The sequence below is a fragment of the Paramisgurnus dabryanus genome, chromosome 14 (assembly GCF_030506205.2).
Source record: "Paramisgurnus dabryanus chromosome 14, PD_genome_1.1, whole genome shotgun sequence".
Taxonomy (NCBI): domain Eukaryota; kingdom Metazoa; phylum Chordata; class Actinopteri; order Cypriniformes; family Cobitidae; genus Paramisgurnus; species Paramisgurnus dabryanus.
Window position 1 is genome coordinate 14,375,623 of NC_133350.1, and position 17,091 is coordinate 14,392,713.

The 17,091-nt window shown below is 37.7% G+C and overlaps 1 protein-coding gene across 2 annotated transcripts; it reads right to left on the reverse strand.

The window, feature by feature from the left end:
• Nucleotides 1-675: 675 nt before the first annotated feature.
• Nucleotides 676-9,871, reverse strand: LOC135740733 (uncharacterized). Of its 2 annotated transcripts, none has more exons than XM_065259238.2 (13): nucleotides 9,473-9,871; nucleotides 7,558-7,683; nucleotides 7,315-7,464; nucleotides 6,687-6,761; nucleotides 5,257-6,469; nucleotides 5,130-5,180; nucleotides 2,923-3,018; nucleotides 2,302-2,818; nucleotides 1,999-2,184; nucleotides 1,798-1,864; nucleotides 1,598-1,719; nucleotides 1,336-1,487; nucleotides 676-1,200 (listed from the first exon to the last, which is right to left on the reverse strand). In XM_065259238.2, exons 1-13 carry the CDS (start codon nucleotides 9,557-9,559, stop codon nucleotides 1,112-1,114), a joined length of 2,931 nt encoding a protein of 976 aa, XP_065115310.1. In that variant the 5' UTR covers nucleotides 9,560-9,871; the 3' UTR covers nucleotides 676-1,111. The 2 variants fall into 2 exon arrangements, with proteins under 2 accessions (XP_065115310.1, XP_065115309.1); XM_065259237.2 differs by having other exon boundaries at nucleotides 2,302-2,821; nucleotides 9,473-9,865.
• Between the last annotated feature and the right edge of the window lie 7,220 nt (nucleotides 9,872-17,091).

The window sequence follows — 17,091 nt, forward strand, 5'->3', positions numbered from 1 at the left end:
TAAGCTTTACTTTCTACAAAATATACGAGTCAACATTTCAAGTGGATCAAAAAAAGTTTATCAAAGTTTTCCTAAAAAAGAATGGGTATTAGGGATTGGTTTTATATAAACTTTTATTAAAGGTTTTGATCCACTTCGAATGTTGTGTATATTTAGGATATATTTAAAACATAGAGAGAATTTATTATTATTTATTTTTTTGCTGTATGGGATCTTTTGTGTTCAACAAAAAAAGAAACTTGTACAGGTTAAGAAGAACAGGGTAAGAAAGTAAAATTTTTGGGTGAACTTTAACATTTGTAAATTATTGAGTTGCTATGAAGAGATTTTAACGTGTATTGTCTTTTAATGAATATTCAACATGAAAAGTTATAATAGACACTAAATGTGCTGTACAAAATATCAGTACATGAGAGATTTTACGGTTTGTAAATGTAAATGTTTGACTGACATTATAAAATATTCAAAAGGTTAGTTCACTAACCCATCTTTTATGTTTTACAGAACAAAGTTATACGAGTTTGTAACAACATGACGGGTGATAAAAATCATTTCTCTACACATTTAAGGGCACAAATCCACCTGTGTGCAGTTTGACACCATCAACCAATCATTTGAGCAAAGCTAAGCAAAGTCGTTCATAATTATAACAAGACACTTCAGGTATTAATGCATTTTTATTCAAGTAAAACATTGCCATTCCAACCAAGACAGAACAATAAGTTTTTGGTATTATTTAAAAAAACAAAAACAAACAAACAAACCTCTGGCTATATACTGTATATATTTAAACCACTAAACATTTACATTAGTAGCATTTTATTCATATGTACAGTCATTCTTTAAAGATCTTCAAAAGAAAGTTGAAGTCTAAATCAGTTTAATGAATTGAAGTGCAAGTGGAGAAGAACTCCGTCAATAATATCTGACCAAAAACTTTAATTTCTGTCAAAACCAAAACCAACATGAAAGTGCCAAAAATATCTCTTACAATGGAAACCAGTAATGAGCTGGTTCATCTGAGCTGGTTACCCATCCTAGGCTGTTAACTTCATCAGATATCTTTTGCTCTGAGGTAAAGGTGAGTCTCAATCTTCATCTTTTCTCGTTGTTACCTTCTTGTTCCTCTCTGAGCCTGTCTCAGTAATGTGTCAAAGTCCACAGAATCGCTGGACGTCAACTCGTCGTCTTTCCTCGAATCTAAAGGACACAACAGGATATTAAAGTCAGACAGAACCAGCTAGGCTCTTTTTCTGGAGACTAACCATGAAGGAAAATGACCAGAAGTTGTTGACCGGAGAATAAATATATCTTCATCATAAACTAACAACCAACCTAAATCCGCATAGTCAGACTTGCAAAACTGACGCCGTCCGCCGAAGCAGATGTCAAAGGGACGTTCGTCCGCACGCCTCAGTTTGCTTCCATTCTCTATGGCTGCGAAAGCGTCGTCTGCATTGTAATAAGTCACAAAGCCGTAGTTATCTCTAGAAACACAAGAAAGAAGAAGCCTGAGAAAATAACGTCTACATTTGCTTAAGATAAAGAAATTAAAGCTCAAGATGATTTTCCACAGCTGCTGTCTGGTTTCTCTAACCTGTGACTCCTGAGATGAATCGTGCAATCCTCAACTTCTCCAAAGAGAGAAAATCTATCTTTGAGGTCAGATGGTAACATACTTCTTCGGATCCCGCCTACGTACACCACCCGGCGTTCCTCCTGAAGATTAGACAGAGTCTTCATCAGACATTATACAAGACACAGTCTGTACAGAGAGATAAATGTTTGGACACCTACGATAGCTTTTTGTTGACAGATTTTACGAGCTTCTTCGTTTCTATTGTGCCGGTTCATCTTCCTCGGTCTAGAATTGTGAGAAACATTTGATAGAGATTCACAAACATCCATGACACAAGAACACAGACTCTTTAATTTAAAGCAAATTAAAATATTTAAAAAGAACTGGACTCAATCCATTAAGATTGTATTTATACTTACTTGTGCCATCTGCCACGTTTCTCATTCCAGTCCCGTTCAGGTGAGCGTGAACCAGAACGAGAGCGACATAAAGATCGTGATCGTGACCTAGTAAGATGGCGTCCACGCTTGCGAGGAGGAGAACGAGAAGGTGATCGTGAGCTCGAGCGAGAGGAGGAACTGCTGCCAGAATGCCTCATCCTATATCTAAAAATTAACAAATAACAGAAAATGATCAATACATTTACAGCAGATATGATCGTTACATTTTTGTCTTGATTATCTACCTTTACTTATGTTCACAAGGTGACCACTTTTATTTACCTTTTTTTGGGTGGGGAGCGAGACCTGGAACGAGAGGATGATGAGGATGAAGAACAAGAGGAGCAAGATGACCCTGAACTGGAGTTTGAGCGGCGGTATCTGTAACCCCGCCTCCTTGTCCTGCCCCGCTCCTTTGGGGTGGGAGACCTTGAGGAAAACCGCAACGACTCAAACGCATCCGTCCTGCAGGGGGAGCTGTCTGGAGACAGCAGCACTGAGCTGGACAGATGATCCGTTTTTGGTAAGCTCTTGTCCGAATGTGACGCCCTGCTACTTTGAATCAAAGCGTCTGTTGTCCCGCAGTAATCGTGATCTATAAATGTTTGAGCTGGGTTAAGTGCGGGTGTGAAGGAGGGGAGGGGAGGCTTCGAATGCACTTTACTGGGTGGCAGAGGACGAGGTTCAATAATCTGAATGGTTTTACTTGGAGAGGCTTTTTTAGATTCAGGTTTTGTCACTTTGACCGGTAACAGAGGCTTCCAGGTCTGATGTGGAGGTGTCGCTGGTGGCGTTAGTCCTACTGAAAAAAATGTAATTGTATGTTAATACATTTTTCTTTCTTACAGACATGGCAGCACTTTACAACAGCCAGTAGAGATTTTATTCAAACATAGGTCGCACCTTCAGTACTGCAGAGGTCTGTCATCCGGCAGGGCTGTGAACATCGATCCTGACGCTCATCTGTGGAAACTTCTGATATCATCTGACCTTCACAAGCTGTAGAGAGAAGAAACACAGATTGATTGAGGATCCACATAAGCTATAAACCAGGAGACATTTAAACACTGACATTCCTGTCAGGTACTTAAAAGGATAGCAAGAAATGAAAAATACCTCATGATTTACTCACCCTCAAGCCATCAGAGATACATCTGTTCATCATCTTTCAGACAAACACAATTTGAGTTATGTTAGGAAATGTCCTGGCTTTCTCCAGCTTTATAGAAAACAGGGTCCACGACTAAACCCCCCCAAAAATTACCTCCATCCTTCACAGAAGTATTTCACACAGCTCCAGGTGGTTAATAAAGGCATTCTGCCGTAAAATTTGAGTCATTCACGAGTAAAATATATGCGAATACGCTCAATTTGTCAGCTTGAGCTAGCTTGTTGTCTCACTTTGTGTATATTTAGCTCATATTGAGTAAAGAGCATTTTTTACAACATACCAGATTGGTTAACGCAGCGCGTATATCCACCAAAGTTTAGATTTTTGTCCGAAAAGCTCAATTCATGCCATGTCATTCGCGGGAATCAAGCCGCAGGATGTCTATCACATCTTTGCCTTGACTTAAAGGTGGGGTGCATGATCTCTGAAAGCCAATGTTGACATTTGAAATCACCTAAACAAACACGCCCCTACCCCAATAGAATCTGGACCTTTTTTTGATAGACCACCCCACACATACACAACCCAGGCAAAAAATGTGGGTTAGTAGATACGCCCCTTAATGTTGATTGGCTACAAGTCTGTTTTGGTACTCGTCCGTACTCCCTTTTCCAAAGTGTTTTTTCCCTTTTCAAAAATCATGCACCCCGCCTTTAACATGTAAATCACTCACACTTAAAGGATTAGTCCTTTTTCTTAAAAAAAATCCAGATAATTTACTCACCACCATGTCATCCAAAATGTTGATGTCTTTCTTTGTTCAGTCGAGAAGAAATTATGTTTTTTGAGGAAAACATTCCAGGATTTTTCTTATTTTAATGGACTTTAATGGACCCCAACACTTAACAGTTTTAATGCAGTTATAATTGCAGTTTCAAAGGACTCTTAACGATCCCAAACGAGGCATAAGGGTCTTATCTAGCGAAACCAATGTCATTTTTGGCAAGAAAAATAAAAAATATGCACTTTTAAACCACAACTTCTCGTCTATCTCCAGTCATGTGACGCGCCAGCGCGATCTTACATAATACGTCATCACGTCAAGAGGTCACGGATGAAGTATCGAAACCACGCCCCAGTGTTTACAAGTGTGAAGAAAGAGGAGCGTTACAACGTTGTTGTATGTCAAATGATAATAATTAATGTCTTTGTGTCAGTTTATTGTTTAAAATGGTCCACAAATGTGCACTTCATATATGTAACACGTGACCTTTCCACGGCATTACGCAATTAAGTGAGGTCGCGCTGGCTCGTCACACAGCCAGAGGATGAAGAGAAGTTGTGGTTTAAAAGTGTATATTTTTTAAGACCCTTATGCCTCCTTTGGAACTACGTTGAAGCTGCAATTTTAAACTGCATTAAAACTGTTACGTGTTGGGGTCCATTAAAGTCCATTAAAATGAGAAAAATCCTGGAATGTTTTCCTCAAATAACATAATTTCTTCTGGACTGAACAAACATTTTGGATGACATGATAGTGAGTAAATTATCTGGATTTTTTTAAAGAAAATTGACTAATCCTTTAAAGTTTCATTCGCGTCTGGTATGAACGCACCATGAGGGTAATCGATGTGATTTGACACGAGATAATGCGCATTGGTCGCTAACAGAAGCTAGTTATTATAGTTTATAACATTTAACATACGGTTATTTTCTTACAAAATCGCATTGATTACCATCAGAAGGTTTTTATCCTTTAATCCTCAAGCTTTGTGGATTACTTCTGTGAAGGACGAATGCACTTCATTGGGCTTAAAAGTCATAGACACTGTTTTCTACAACTATAAAGCTTTGAATAGCCACGACATTTAGTAAAACAACTTAAATTGGGTTTGTCTGAAAGATACATTTATATCTGTGATGTCTTGAGGGTGAGTAAATCATGGTGCAATTTTCATTTTTCTCTGAACTATCGCTTGAAACTTTCTGTAATCTTTACCTTGTGTTTCAAACTGCTCCAGGAGGCTGGTCAAATCTGTGGCTTCAATTCCTGCAGAACACAACACAACAATATAACACACACCTACAAAACACTGTATGATGGCAAATATTTATTATGTCCTTACCGATTTCTGTCTGGTTCTGTTGATCTTCACTATGACCATCTGTGATGTTCGTGGGTCTTTTCTGATCTGATGTTACTCTCTGAGGTGAACCTGGGGCTGATGTTTCAGGTTTGATGGTGAAACCCATGGGTTCGTTCTCTGAAGGTGGTCCAGCTTCTTCACAGGAAGAAGAATTCAACAGTTCTGATGTTTCAAGTGTTTCCGGATGAGTTTCAGCAGCAGTCGTGGGATCTGGCTTGAGTTGTGTGGATTTCAAAGGCACTATGGTGGGATTTGGTGGATCAACACAAATGTGTTTGTTTGAAGATTTTCTTCCTGTTATTTTGGCCTTTACAACATCTCTGCGGGATGAGCGTGTGATTTCATTTGACCTGAATGAAGCTCTCTTAGAGTTTATGGCATCTGTTTGTAATGTTTTAAGATTCAGCTGTGGGGCTTTAAAATCTGGCAGGATGGGTGGAAGTTCCCTGGGAACGTTGGGAATCGAGGGCCATTTTGTTCGATGGTCCAGCCTCCTCTCGTCTTCAGGAAGCTGTTTGTTTTGTCTGAGGAGACGGTACTGTTGTAGACTGAGGGATCTGGGCTTTTGAGGTGATGGGATGTCACACATTTGATCAGTTTTAGAGGATAATGTTTCTGAGTCAACACATTCAGGGTTGTAGTGTTTATCCGGACTGTCTTCCAAAGATGGAGATTCGGGCAAATCCGACTCGGACTTCTCATCTTCAGGCGGGATCTCATACACCAAAGTTAAATGCACCGCAAAACTGACTCTTTTCTTTGTACGTCTTACATTGTTGTTTTTTACTAAAGCACTGCGTTGTGGCATCTTACTACTATCTTTGTTGCTTTCTTCTGATCCAGCAAATCCTGAGTCTTTTCCTGAGAGTTGTTCTGATTGGTCTGGAATGTTCTCTTCTTGTTCCTCGTAACCTTCGACATCAACAAACACCTCCTCATCCTCTGAGGACACATGGACATCGGTGGTCCTGCCGTCTTTTTCCAGGTGAGTCCTGAGACAGTACGGGTGCATGTGTCTCACTAAATCTAAAAGAAATTCAAGTTCATCTTGAGGGAACATCGGGTCCGATTCCATCCGGAAGGTTCTCACAGAATGGATCTTGGACTTTTTAAGATTCCTCTCACCATCACCAGGATGTGATGTCACACTCTGGTGACGGGGCCTGAGCTGTCTGTCTGAAACGACAACGTCCTGGTGGAAAACATCAGGAAAAATCCAAGTTAGTCCTTAAAAATAAACCATTTGAGATTAAAAATGCTTTAGACACGTTCTCGAGAGGTTTTCCTGGAGTTAACACACTTGTTTCATTGGGTGTAACAGTGATCTGTTGGGTGGAGCTCTGTGGATTTGAAACAGGAAGTTTGCACATTCATCTGCTCAGTAATGGGATAAAACATAGGAAACTTACTTTTCCTGACTTTAAATTTGGTGGTTGTGAGATGTTGAGCCCCTGAAAAGTTCCTTCTCGTTCTGGAAACAACAGCTGTCACATAAAAGACATAAAAACAGTCAACATCTGAAGTGGTATGAATATGAACCAGCGAATTCTGTTTAACCTGTTGAGTGTAAAGTCCCCATAAACTAGAAGTCGCTATTGACTTCCGTGTCGTGACATATTTCCGAAACGAAAAATCCCACGAGGAAAATAGTGGGTGTGGCTTCTGTAAATTGATTGGATATAGAAAAGTAGGTGTTTCATTTGGTATTGAAACTCGGATCAGACTGACACAGTTGAAGGGGGCGAGGTTAACAGATGCTCCGCCCAAGCTGTCTCGCTGACATCATCAGAGTATGATCGCCACAAGAGGGCAGAAGAACATTTTCAGATTTTAATTAACGTTATTGAGGGGCTGGGAACATCCCTTTTATATAATTACTTACACGGATAAATTGTTTATAATAAACACTGCATTATTTCATTATTCAAATAAGAATTGTAAGTTTTAATTTCATGAGGACTTTAAAGACAAATAATTTGTGCACTTATGATAAACTTTGTCTTTTTACTGTCAGACAGAAAGGAGCAGTAAACTTACCGTGCTGCCTCGACCCCCATGAGCTGAAAAAATCTCTGAATCTGGCAACGTGTCAAAAGGTGACAAGGTCTCAACATCGACACTGTCCAGAATCTCCGTCAGAGCAGAAAGCAACGATGCTTCGCTTTCCGCATCCATTCGACTACACATCTGAGAAAACATAATGAAAACACATCATACACATTAGCACTGTATTTATGAATCAATCATTTATTAAGACGATCCCGTCAAGATGTGAAATACCTCCCCAGGAGAACCTTTCTCCTGAAAGATGGAGAGAATGGAAGGTTCCAGCCCTCCATGGAGGACATCTGACGTCTTTCCAACATCCAGCTCAAAGATCGGAATATCGCTTTTCCCATATTCTCCCTGTGAATACAAGGCAAGCACAAAACCCATCGTTTTATTAATACACACAAAATCAGGCCACAAACTCAACACAAATGCTAAAGTGCTGTCATGATAATACATCACGACGATGAGTTAACCATAACCTGACATGAGTTAACCATAACCTGACATTCAGTTCTGTATTACCACAGCTACACATTCATCACTGACAACAGTTTGTTGTTTAATGTGCGTTCACACCCTACGCGGATGAAGCGTTAAGCGCGAGTGATTTACATGTTAATTTAATGCAAAGATGCAAATAGACATTTTGTGGCGCAAATGATGCGAATTTTATGCGCAAATGAAGTTTTTAAACTTTTTTTTGAAAGTCAAATGTACAACAAATTTAGCTTCATAGAAAACAGGTCTTTAATAGAAAAAACTATATTTGTTAAAGGCAGACACACTGCATCGTCAACAACCACAGTTTAAATGTGGAATTACAAAAAAGTGTAAGGAATTAAACAAATGTAAATAATGAATTAAACAGAAGGAAAAATGGAAAAATATAAGTAATAAATAAATAATATAAAGATTCAATTTAATTGAGTTAACTCAAAATGTTCACAGCGCAATTCACATATTCACATGGAATAGCACAATTGTTCCGCTTCATCCGTGTCTGGTGTGAACGCACCATAAGAGGACATTGTTTTTTAGTGAAAACCGACTCAAATACTGTTGCATACTCAAAACTATAACTCATCACAGTTTGTATAGGTAATAGTTAAATTTCTTCAGAAAAATAAATACAATGGTACATATGTCAAAATGTTAACGTTACTGCAATAAAACAGCGGTTAACTGATACTATCATACTTGTCTACACAACGACTCATTTGAAGTCTAAAGGAAATCCCTCATTGATATATTTTACTTTACAATTACTACATGTGTCCTAAAATGACAAATACTTATGAAAATATATTTGAGACCATGAAATTACTTACAGAAATAAAAGGAGTTAGTATTTGATATTTAAACAGGACACTGGGGTGGGACACACCTGAGTATTTATGTCATTTTCAAGAATTAAATACCACAACATGTATATTTTGTTTCGTGAGGTTTTTAATAAGTCTTGTTTTGAGTAAAGAAGAACAAAAACATTATTGTGTGTTTTTATTATAGATTCAACAAATGCACGCGTGTGCGTGAGACACGTCAGCGACATTTGAACTGGACAGCAGGAAACACGAGCGTGACGACACGATTCAGTTACACATTCACTCGCTCATTCAGTTGTAAAGAGTTAAAATCAAGCTTAATCTGACCAAAAACAGGCAAAGGACTCACATTTTATACATTCACATTAAACGGCGTTTAACACCGAGTAGGACCTACATAATAATTTATTTTACCATCGCAATTACTTTATTAAAAACAACTTACATGTATGCATTTGTAATTAACATGTGCACGTTGTTTTAATTTAATGTTTAATAAAAGTTAATACACACACATTTTCTTGGCGTTTTATGTGCCGGTTAATGGCCATGTAAATCACGTGAAATCCGTTATTAGGCAACACACTTAAAACAGCACGTGTTCACCGACGACCATCTATCTACTAGTTTTAGAGTTGTTGAAACTATAGAAATGAATCATTTGTCGAGATTAAAAACGTATTAATAACTCAACATCCGCCTTTAGCACGCGCACACATCCACGTGTTCACGAGCTGTGTGTCTATACTGCACATTCTCATAATCACAGCATTTCCACTTAAACATCGGCACATACAGAAAAGTAAAATATATTAGACCTGCGCATCCGGAGACGCGTCTGGTGCGGTATTTCCCGTAAAATCACACATTAAATCCTTCAGTTTAACGCCACGCGGCGCCGCCATTTTGGATCGAAGAGAAGAGCTGCGCACGAGGCGCCGGTTGGGTCACGTGATTTGGGATTCCCGGGAAAATGACAGCTCGACATACTTGGAAAAGTGACAAACGTTACTCGTTGATGCTAGACAAAAACTTACAGTAGCCGATTCAGTTTTACCCGCACTGCTTTACAATGAAGTTTAACTTACAGTTATTTTACATTAGCTATATGTATGTGTATGTTATTTCGGTGAGGGATTCGAGTGACATCTAGTGGTAAATTTAATGAGGTAAGTCAGGTCAGTTATTCTATAAATAACTTTAACCGTTGGTATACCCGGTCAAGTCAGTTTTCATTGTAATAAAGGTGCCAAAGAATGGTATCTACACAGAACGTTTGTGGCTTTATTAAGCGCAAAAATGAACCAGAGACAGATTAACATGTCCATTTACAACCCTAGGGTTTGCCTTCAGAATGAAATGGTCTGTTATTACCTTATTTGAATGGGTCATGAATAATAATATTGAGCTCTGCTCTGATTGGCTGTTTCTCCTTCAGTAGCTCTGTGTGTGTATAAACAGATCTTATGTTTGAGTCTGTATCAGATTTTGAGGAATAATCAATCGTTTGGAGATTGTTAATGGATGTTTCTAAGTGGTAAGTTTGTGTTTTTCTCAGTATGGACCTGCAAAGCGTGACTGTAACGTCAATAGTAGAACTTCAGCCTAAACGCTAGCATATAACAGTAACTAGCATATATTGCTAACTCAGCAGTCACAACCAGGGGGGCAGGGTTTCATATTTTATTGAAGCAGCCCTGGGCACCGCCATTAGCTAGCGGACCCCCACCTGCTCTTAGCATTCCATTGACTCCCATTCATTTTGGCGTCACTTTGACAGTGAATAACTTTACATCTGAGGCGTTTAAAGACTCAATTTGTGCATCAATTATTTCTAAAGAAACACGAAAATGTATAAAAGGCTCCATTACCTTGTATCTTACGTTATGGCGAAGTAGAAGCAGTTTTAGTAAAACTATGCTAACGATTGCGTCATAACCACGCGACTCTCTGTCGCACAGTAGAGAAATTACCGTCTGGACAGGAGGAGAAGCGCATGTAGAATATGGCGTACTGGCGTTAAACTTTAAAATAAATAAATACTATGCAAAATGACAAAGTAATTAATCAGAATACTAAATATACTTAATACAAAATGTACTCCTGTTCACGCTCGCCGTTTCTGCAAGATTCGGTGGGTGATTCAGATTTCTCTTGGCACAACTATTAGAAGACTTACAATTGTCACACAGGTTGCTCACGTCACCAAGCTCAGTTTGAGTCTGCGCAGTACGCTCGACCCCCCGGAAGTGTGAGCTTCTAATTGGCTTCACTTGTCTCCGTTGAATCCAACGGGGTCGCTGTGTCCATTTCTTTTACTGTCTATGGTCACAACTTTGTAAAACATTGTAATTATTTAAATCTGTAATTTACTGTTGGGGTGTTCATCTGGACTGTAACGTCACAGTTTGTGTTATGTTGAGATTGGTCAGTTTTACAGCGATCTTTTGCATGACACAATAACATAGTCGTTCACAAAGCATTCTTGATTTTTCTTGTAAACTATAAGCTATTTATTACCTTAAGTAATGACAAATGTTAGAAGTTTGAGAGATTTTGTTTCTAAATAGCAAGAAACATTTTATTGATCAAAACCATTAACAATAGATGCTCTGATTTCCTATTTTCGTACATTTTGTTTCAGATCTCTGTCTCTCTTCTCTGTATCATCATGACATCATGTTTGAAACAGGTCCAGTGTGACTTGTGAAGAAGAATGGAGTTCTGTGAAAGAGGGTCAACTTTCCAAATCTCGCTGGACTCTTAATCTTCTGCTACTGTTCCCCTGACAGATCTCCGTTATCTGATCACACACAGGTAGATGTCCTCACCTCACACAGATGATGTGACGTCTCTCTCTGTCGACCCTCCTTTTCCTACTTTTCCGGTAGGGGCCCCTTCGAATTTGGAAGAAAACCCAGAGAACCTCAAATGAAGTGCAGAAGACAGAATGTGAAAAGACACACACAAACACACACTTTATTATTTTCAGTGTTAAAGGGGACATACAGTATTATTATTGGGTCCTATCAACAAAAAACATTTTTGTAAAAGCACAACCTAGTAGTGATGGGAGAAACGAAGCTTTTTGAAGCTTCGAATCAATTGAACCAATTGCTTCGAAAATTGATTCAGTTTTTCGAAGCAGTTCGAAACCCACACACGCTGCCAACCCCTGCTGGTCAAAACAGTGTAAAAGCAGATCTGTCCACACATTTTACACTTTTTTTACAAAATAATAGCAAGATTTTTATTAAAATATGTTAAAAAAAATATTTAACTTAATTAGTTATTAATTAGACATAGTTAAAAGTGTTTTATGTGTTTTTAGTTTTATTTAGGGCAAACAAATGAATAAAACTAACTACCCTTTTAATTATGCACATTTTTGTCATTAAATCTGTCTATAAACAAAAAGTAGACAACATGGCAGTGTTATTAGTCAGAAGGATAAATGTTTTATGAACTTTCATAATAAAACTGACCCGAGTTCACCTAAACTTATAGACCAATTTAGAGTAGACGTCACGTGACGCTGCGCGCGCAATGCGGTTGCAGAAAAACAGTGGAAATGAATTAGACACGAGTGAAAAGAGCAAGATAACTCACTGGAAAATGTCCGGTTGTGCTGTTAAGTGTCAGAATAAGAATGCCAAAAAAGATGGCTTTCATTTTTATAGAATACCATCGTCGAAGTCAAAGACATCATTTGAAGATAAACGTAGGTGTTTATGATTACAATAAGCCCTTAAACGGACAGAATGGAGCGAGGAAATCATCTGGAAATCTTTTAATAATTAGAATAGAAAATAAGTAGAGAAGATGTCCGGTGTTCTGTCGAAGTCTGTTCCCTCCATGTGTTTCTTATAGCGTTTTTATCATGTTACAATTATAATTTATCAAGGAAGAAATAATAAAAAACAGTAAAATTATGAAATATTTAATATACGCTATTATATATAATACATGATAGTATTGCTTTTACATGTACTTTAGCGATTCAGACTGTAAAAATATTTGATTTAGCAAAAAAGAACAATACATATACATTACATACATGCATATCAGTAGCCAAACCATTTAAACTTTTGATCTATCTAAAAAAATAAACGTAATGTGATTAAAACGCTATAAGAAACATTGCACTAAAGGGAAACATAAAGGAATCAGACTTCGACAGAACACCCGATCCATAAAAATCACGGTTTAATGCTAAAACACTTCACAACCCTACTGCGGAGCAGTCACTTTCTGCAACCAGTTTGGCTCCGCCCACAAAAAACGTCATCTCTGTTTGCAAACACGAAATTGGTCTATTAGACACTGGTCATGTGATCAACTCCCCCTAGTGGTGAACCATCGGAATTTTTTTTTTTTTTTTGAACCATCGGATTTTTCGAAACGTTTCGAAACAGTTATGACGTAACAAAGCCTCGTTTGCTAAAATCACGTGACTTTGGCCAGTTTGAAACAAGCTCCGAACCACTGATTCGAAACAAAAGATTCGTAAATGTTTCGAAGCCTCATGAAGCAGTGCTAATTATAGGGATCATTAGCAGGGATCTAATTATAATAATACCGCCCATTAATCTGCACTATCCAACCACTGCCATTTAGTGCAGAGAGAGAGAGAGAAAATAATTGATAGCACAATTTTATTCCATTTCAACAAACCAATATAATTGTGATCAGTGTTTGCATTTCATAAGCTCATTTGCATTTAAAAGGACACACCCAAAAACAGCAAATTTTTGCTCACACCTATTCACCTTATTCCGCCACGCCCCTTTTCAATTCTTCGCTCTTCCGCATTTTGTCAACCGACTTCCGCTGCTAATATGGCACAGTGCATTCGGTAGCTAGTTTGGTGGTTAGAAGATTGTTTGTATTTCACTATAACTTTAGCAAAATGACAAATATCGCACCTGCTGTAAATGTTTTAAATTAGGAGCACGGAGAAAACTTCGACGCTCGGATAGTCTTATACAGAGTCGTATAATAATAGAGTTACGACACTCACATAGACGTCCGTTGTAAGAATGGAATGCGGAAGTAACAGCGTTTCATGTAGTGACCGGTAGTGACGCATAGTTCCAAACGCAGCACTGAAGCCCATTCATTTCAATGGCACCTGCTGGTAAATCGATGAAATTACCGTTTCTCTTTACATTTTCGGACATTTCATTAATATAGTCAACAGTGATATTTTATGAACTCTGCTGTAGGTAATGATTATCGTTAATAATAACTAGTACATTTTTTATATTTTAATGAGTTGTGTATAATGTGTGTGAATAATATAGATTTATTGGTTTAATATTTTATTACTGGTGGCCATCTACTTTATACTTATCTTTTGTATATATTATGAGTAACACTAGGGGGCAACAGCGACAAGCTAAATGCCTTACAAGAAAGTCACACTGCTTCACAATGCTGCTATGTGTTTCATTGTGTTTGGTAAGTAATACGAGTGATGTACCCTCGAAAATCATGTATGATTATATTAACATTTAATGTGAATTTAAAATATGAATTTAGTGTGTTTCTGTTATGCTTCACTGTTACAAATAACCGCGTTGGCGATCTTTTTTGTGATTTTAATATAGTAAAAGTGTAGGAATTATGTTTTTAGCAGATTGATAGCCATTTATATAGCCATATTTTGCTACAAAAATAAAAGATAAACTGTGTTGCTGTAGTTGGTATAGATAACCACAGTTATATTTGGGTCACAATTAACTGTTTATCTTTATTAACTGATTTACTGTATTTCCATCACTCCCTAGTAAAAAAACGTTATAAACACAGTAAGTATAGTGATCAATTCCCATTACAAGCTAATATTTACCTAAAATAGCTGAAAACCTATGCAAACAGATTGACAGCCCTGCTTGGTTTGGAACTGTAGAACGTTACATGAATCACGTGACCGCGCAGCGGCGAGATCAAAGCGTTTCGTAACTCTGTTATTATACGACTCTGGTCTTATAATGTCCCATCAATCGTCTCGTGGTTAGACGATATGAAGCAGCCGCGGCAAGTAACCTATGAGACATATTTCATTACCTCGTCCTGTCAGAAGGAGCAGCATTGAAAATTATTAAAGTACTTATGCCTACCAATATTTACACAGTGATTTTGTCTTTTTTTAAAGCAAATGTGCACCTTAGCCAGTCCAATAACTATTTCGTTTTTATGTGGTAATGATAGAATTCATTTGCAAACTTGCCAACACTTATTCCTTCAAATCAGGAGACTTAAATCCTTTTAAGTGGAATCTGCAAAGCTCACATATGGTTTTAGAAATTCATCACAGATAATTTCTGATCACACTGTAAAGGTTTATATAACTGCATGACAGGTAACATCTGATCACATAGTAAAGATTTAATATAAATGCACAACATCTGATCACATTGTAAAGGTTTAATATAACTGCATGGCAGGTAATATCTGATCACATTGTAAATGTTTAATATCACTGCATGGCAGGTAATATCTGATCACATTGTAAATGTTTAATATCACTGCATGACATCTGATCACATATGAAGGTTTAATGTAACTTTACAACAGGTAAAATCAGGTCACATTGTAAAGGTTTATAAAAATAATTATGGACTAAGAAACTTTTCAGCTAGACCACCCTGCAATGAATTAAGACGCAGCTTTATCAGAGTCATCAGGAGCTGATCCCAAGTGTTTATCTGGAAGCTGTTGGTGTATGTACTGGTGATGTGCTTAGCGACTGTGTAATGCATGCAATATCAACCCTGTGTAAAGCTGACAAAGATGGTTGTTTCTCAGCAGAGATATGTACATTTGTGCCAGCTCAACACATGAAGCAGAAGCATTGAAGCAGTTTCTCGGACAGGGTTTACAGGACTAGGCCTTAATTATATTAGGACATTTTAGTTTTTACAAACAAACCACATCTTGTGACAAAACAATGGCACTCATATATGTTGAGGTATGTCAGTACAAGGTGTTTTTAAATTATCGTAGCTCAAATAAGCATTTTAGCCTGGGACCAGCATAAGCCCTGTCCGGGAAACCGCAAGGTTGTTTTCCCATATCACAGTGGTTCTTAACGTTATTCCTCAAGGCCCACTGCTTTGCACATTTTGTATGTCTCTTTTATCTGACAGACTCAGTTCAGTTCATTGAGATCTCTTCTAATGAGCTGATGATTTGAATCAGGTGTGTTAAATAAGGGAGACATACAAAATGTGCAGGGCAGTGGGCCTCGAGGAATAATGTTAAGAACCACTGCCATATCAGATGTAGGTTGCTTCAGGTTGAGTTGTGATTTTAAAGTGTAGTTGTGTTCAGAGACGGATGGATCCTCCCATTGTGTTTCTGCATCACAGTTTAGGAACACGTTGATTGTATATCATCCTCACAGTTGTCCATTGCATCACTAAACATCAATGTATCTGTGAAAATAATATAACCATAAACAGTTTTATGTTAGTATTTAAACTTGCATCATGAGAATTAATATATAAATGACATCCATACTCAAACAGAACAGTGTGTGAGAGAGAGAGATGCATTAAAAAGAGACAGTAACGTTATACACACAATCTCTAACTTCAGTGTTAAATAATATGTCGTTTAATATGTCATTATCAACAATATCTGAATGAGAAATAAACTGACCTTCTAGCATCTGAAATCTCGGTAACTTGTATGAATCACGTGAGCTACTGTAAGAATGTAATGTACTAATATATTGTTATCTTAAATATAAAAATATAGGTGGGCAATCAAAATCATTCAAAATAATTGCATTTTATAAACTAACGTTACTTATCTTAAGTGTATTCGTAGAACGGACATCACAAATCCATCGTTAGGCGAAAGAGCACATTTAGCTAAGATAGCTTACCTGAAACGGACCACCTTTTCAACACCCGGCATGGCTTCAAGTTACCGGAACATCGTAGTCAAACCATTACTTGGGATTAGGGTGTTCCTCAGTCGGCTTAAAATTGGTAAGAAACAAACATAAAGGCGCTTAAGTGAGCTTTTTAAGTATAACGCGTCGCCTTCAGTCACTGCCTCAGCTGCTCATCATATGCAGCCGGAAGTACGTTGACAAAATGAGCGCAATGGCGCCGCCCTTGTTGTCGTGGAAAATAAGGTGAATAAAGTGGCAATTTTAACATGTTATAAAAAAAGATCTATACGGTATTTTGAGCTTAAGCTTCACATATGTGCTCTTATATATTGTTAGCAATTCTGCATTAGTATGTTAAAATTGTCATTATAAAACGGGCAGTTCTGGTTCTTCATTCTGATTGGTTGAAACACGTTCTAAGCCGTGATAAAATACACCGGTAACCTCACGGTTCAGACCACATTACATAAGTATCACTGCGCCACTGTTGATGCGTACTGATTTATGAAAATAAACAACAGTGTCTTTAAT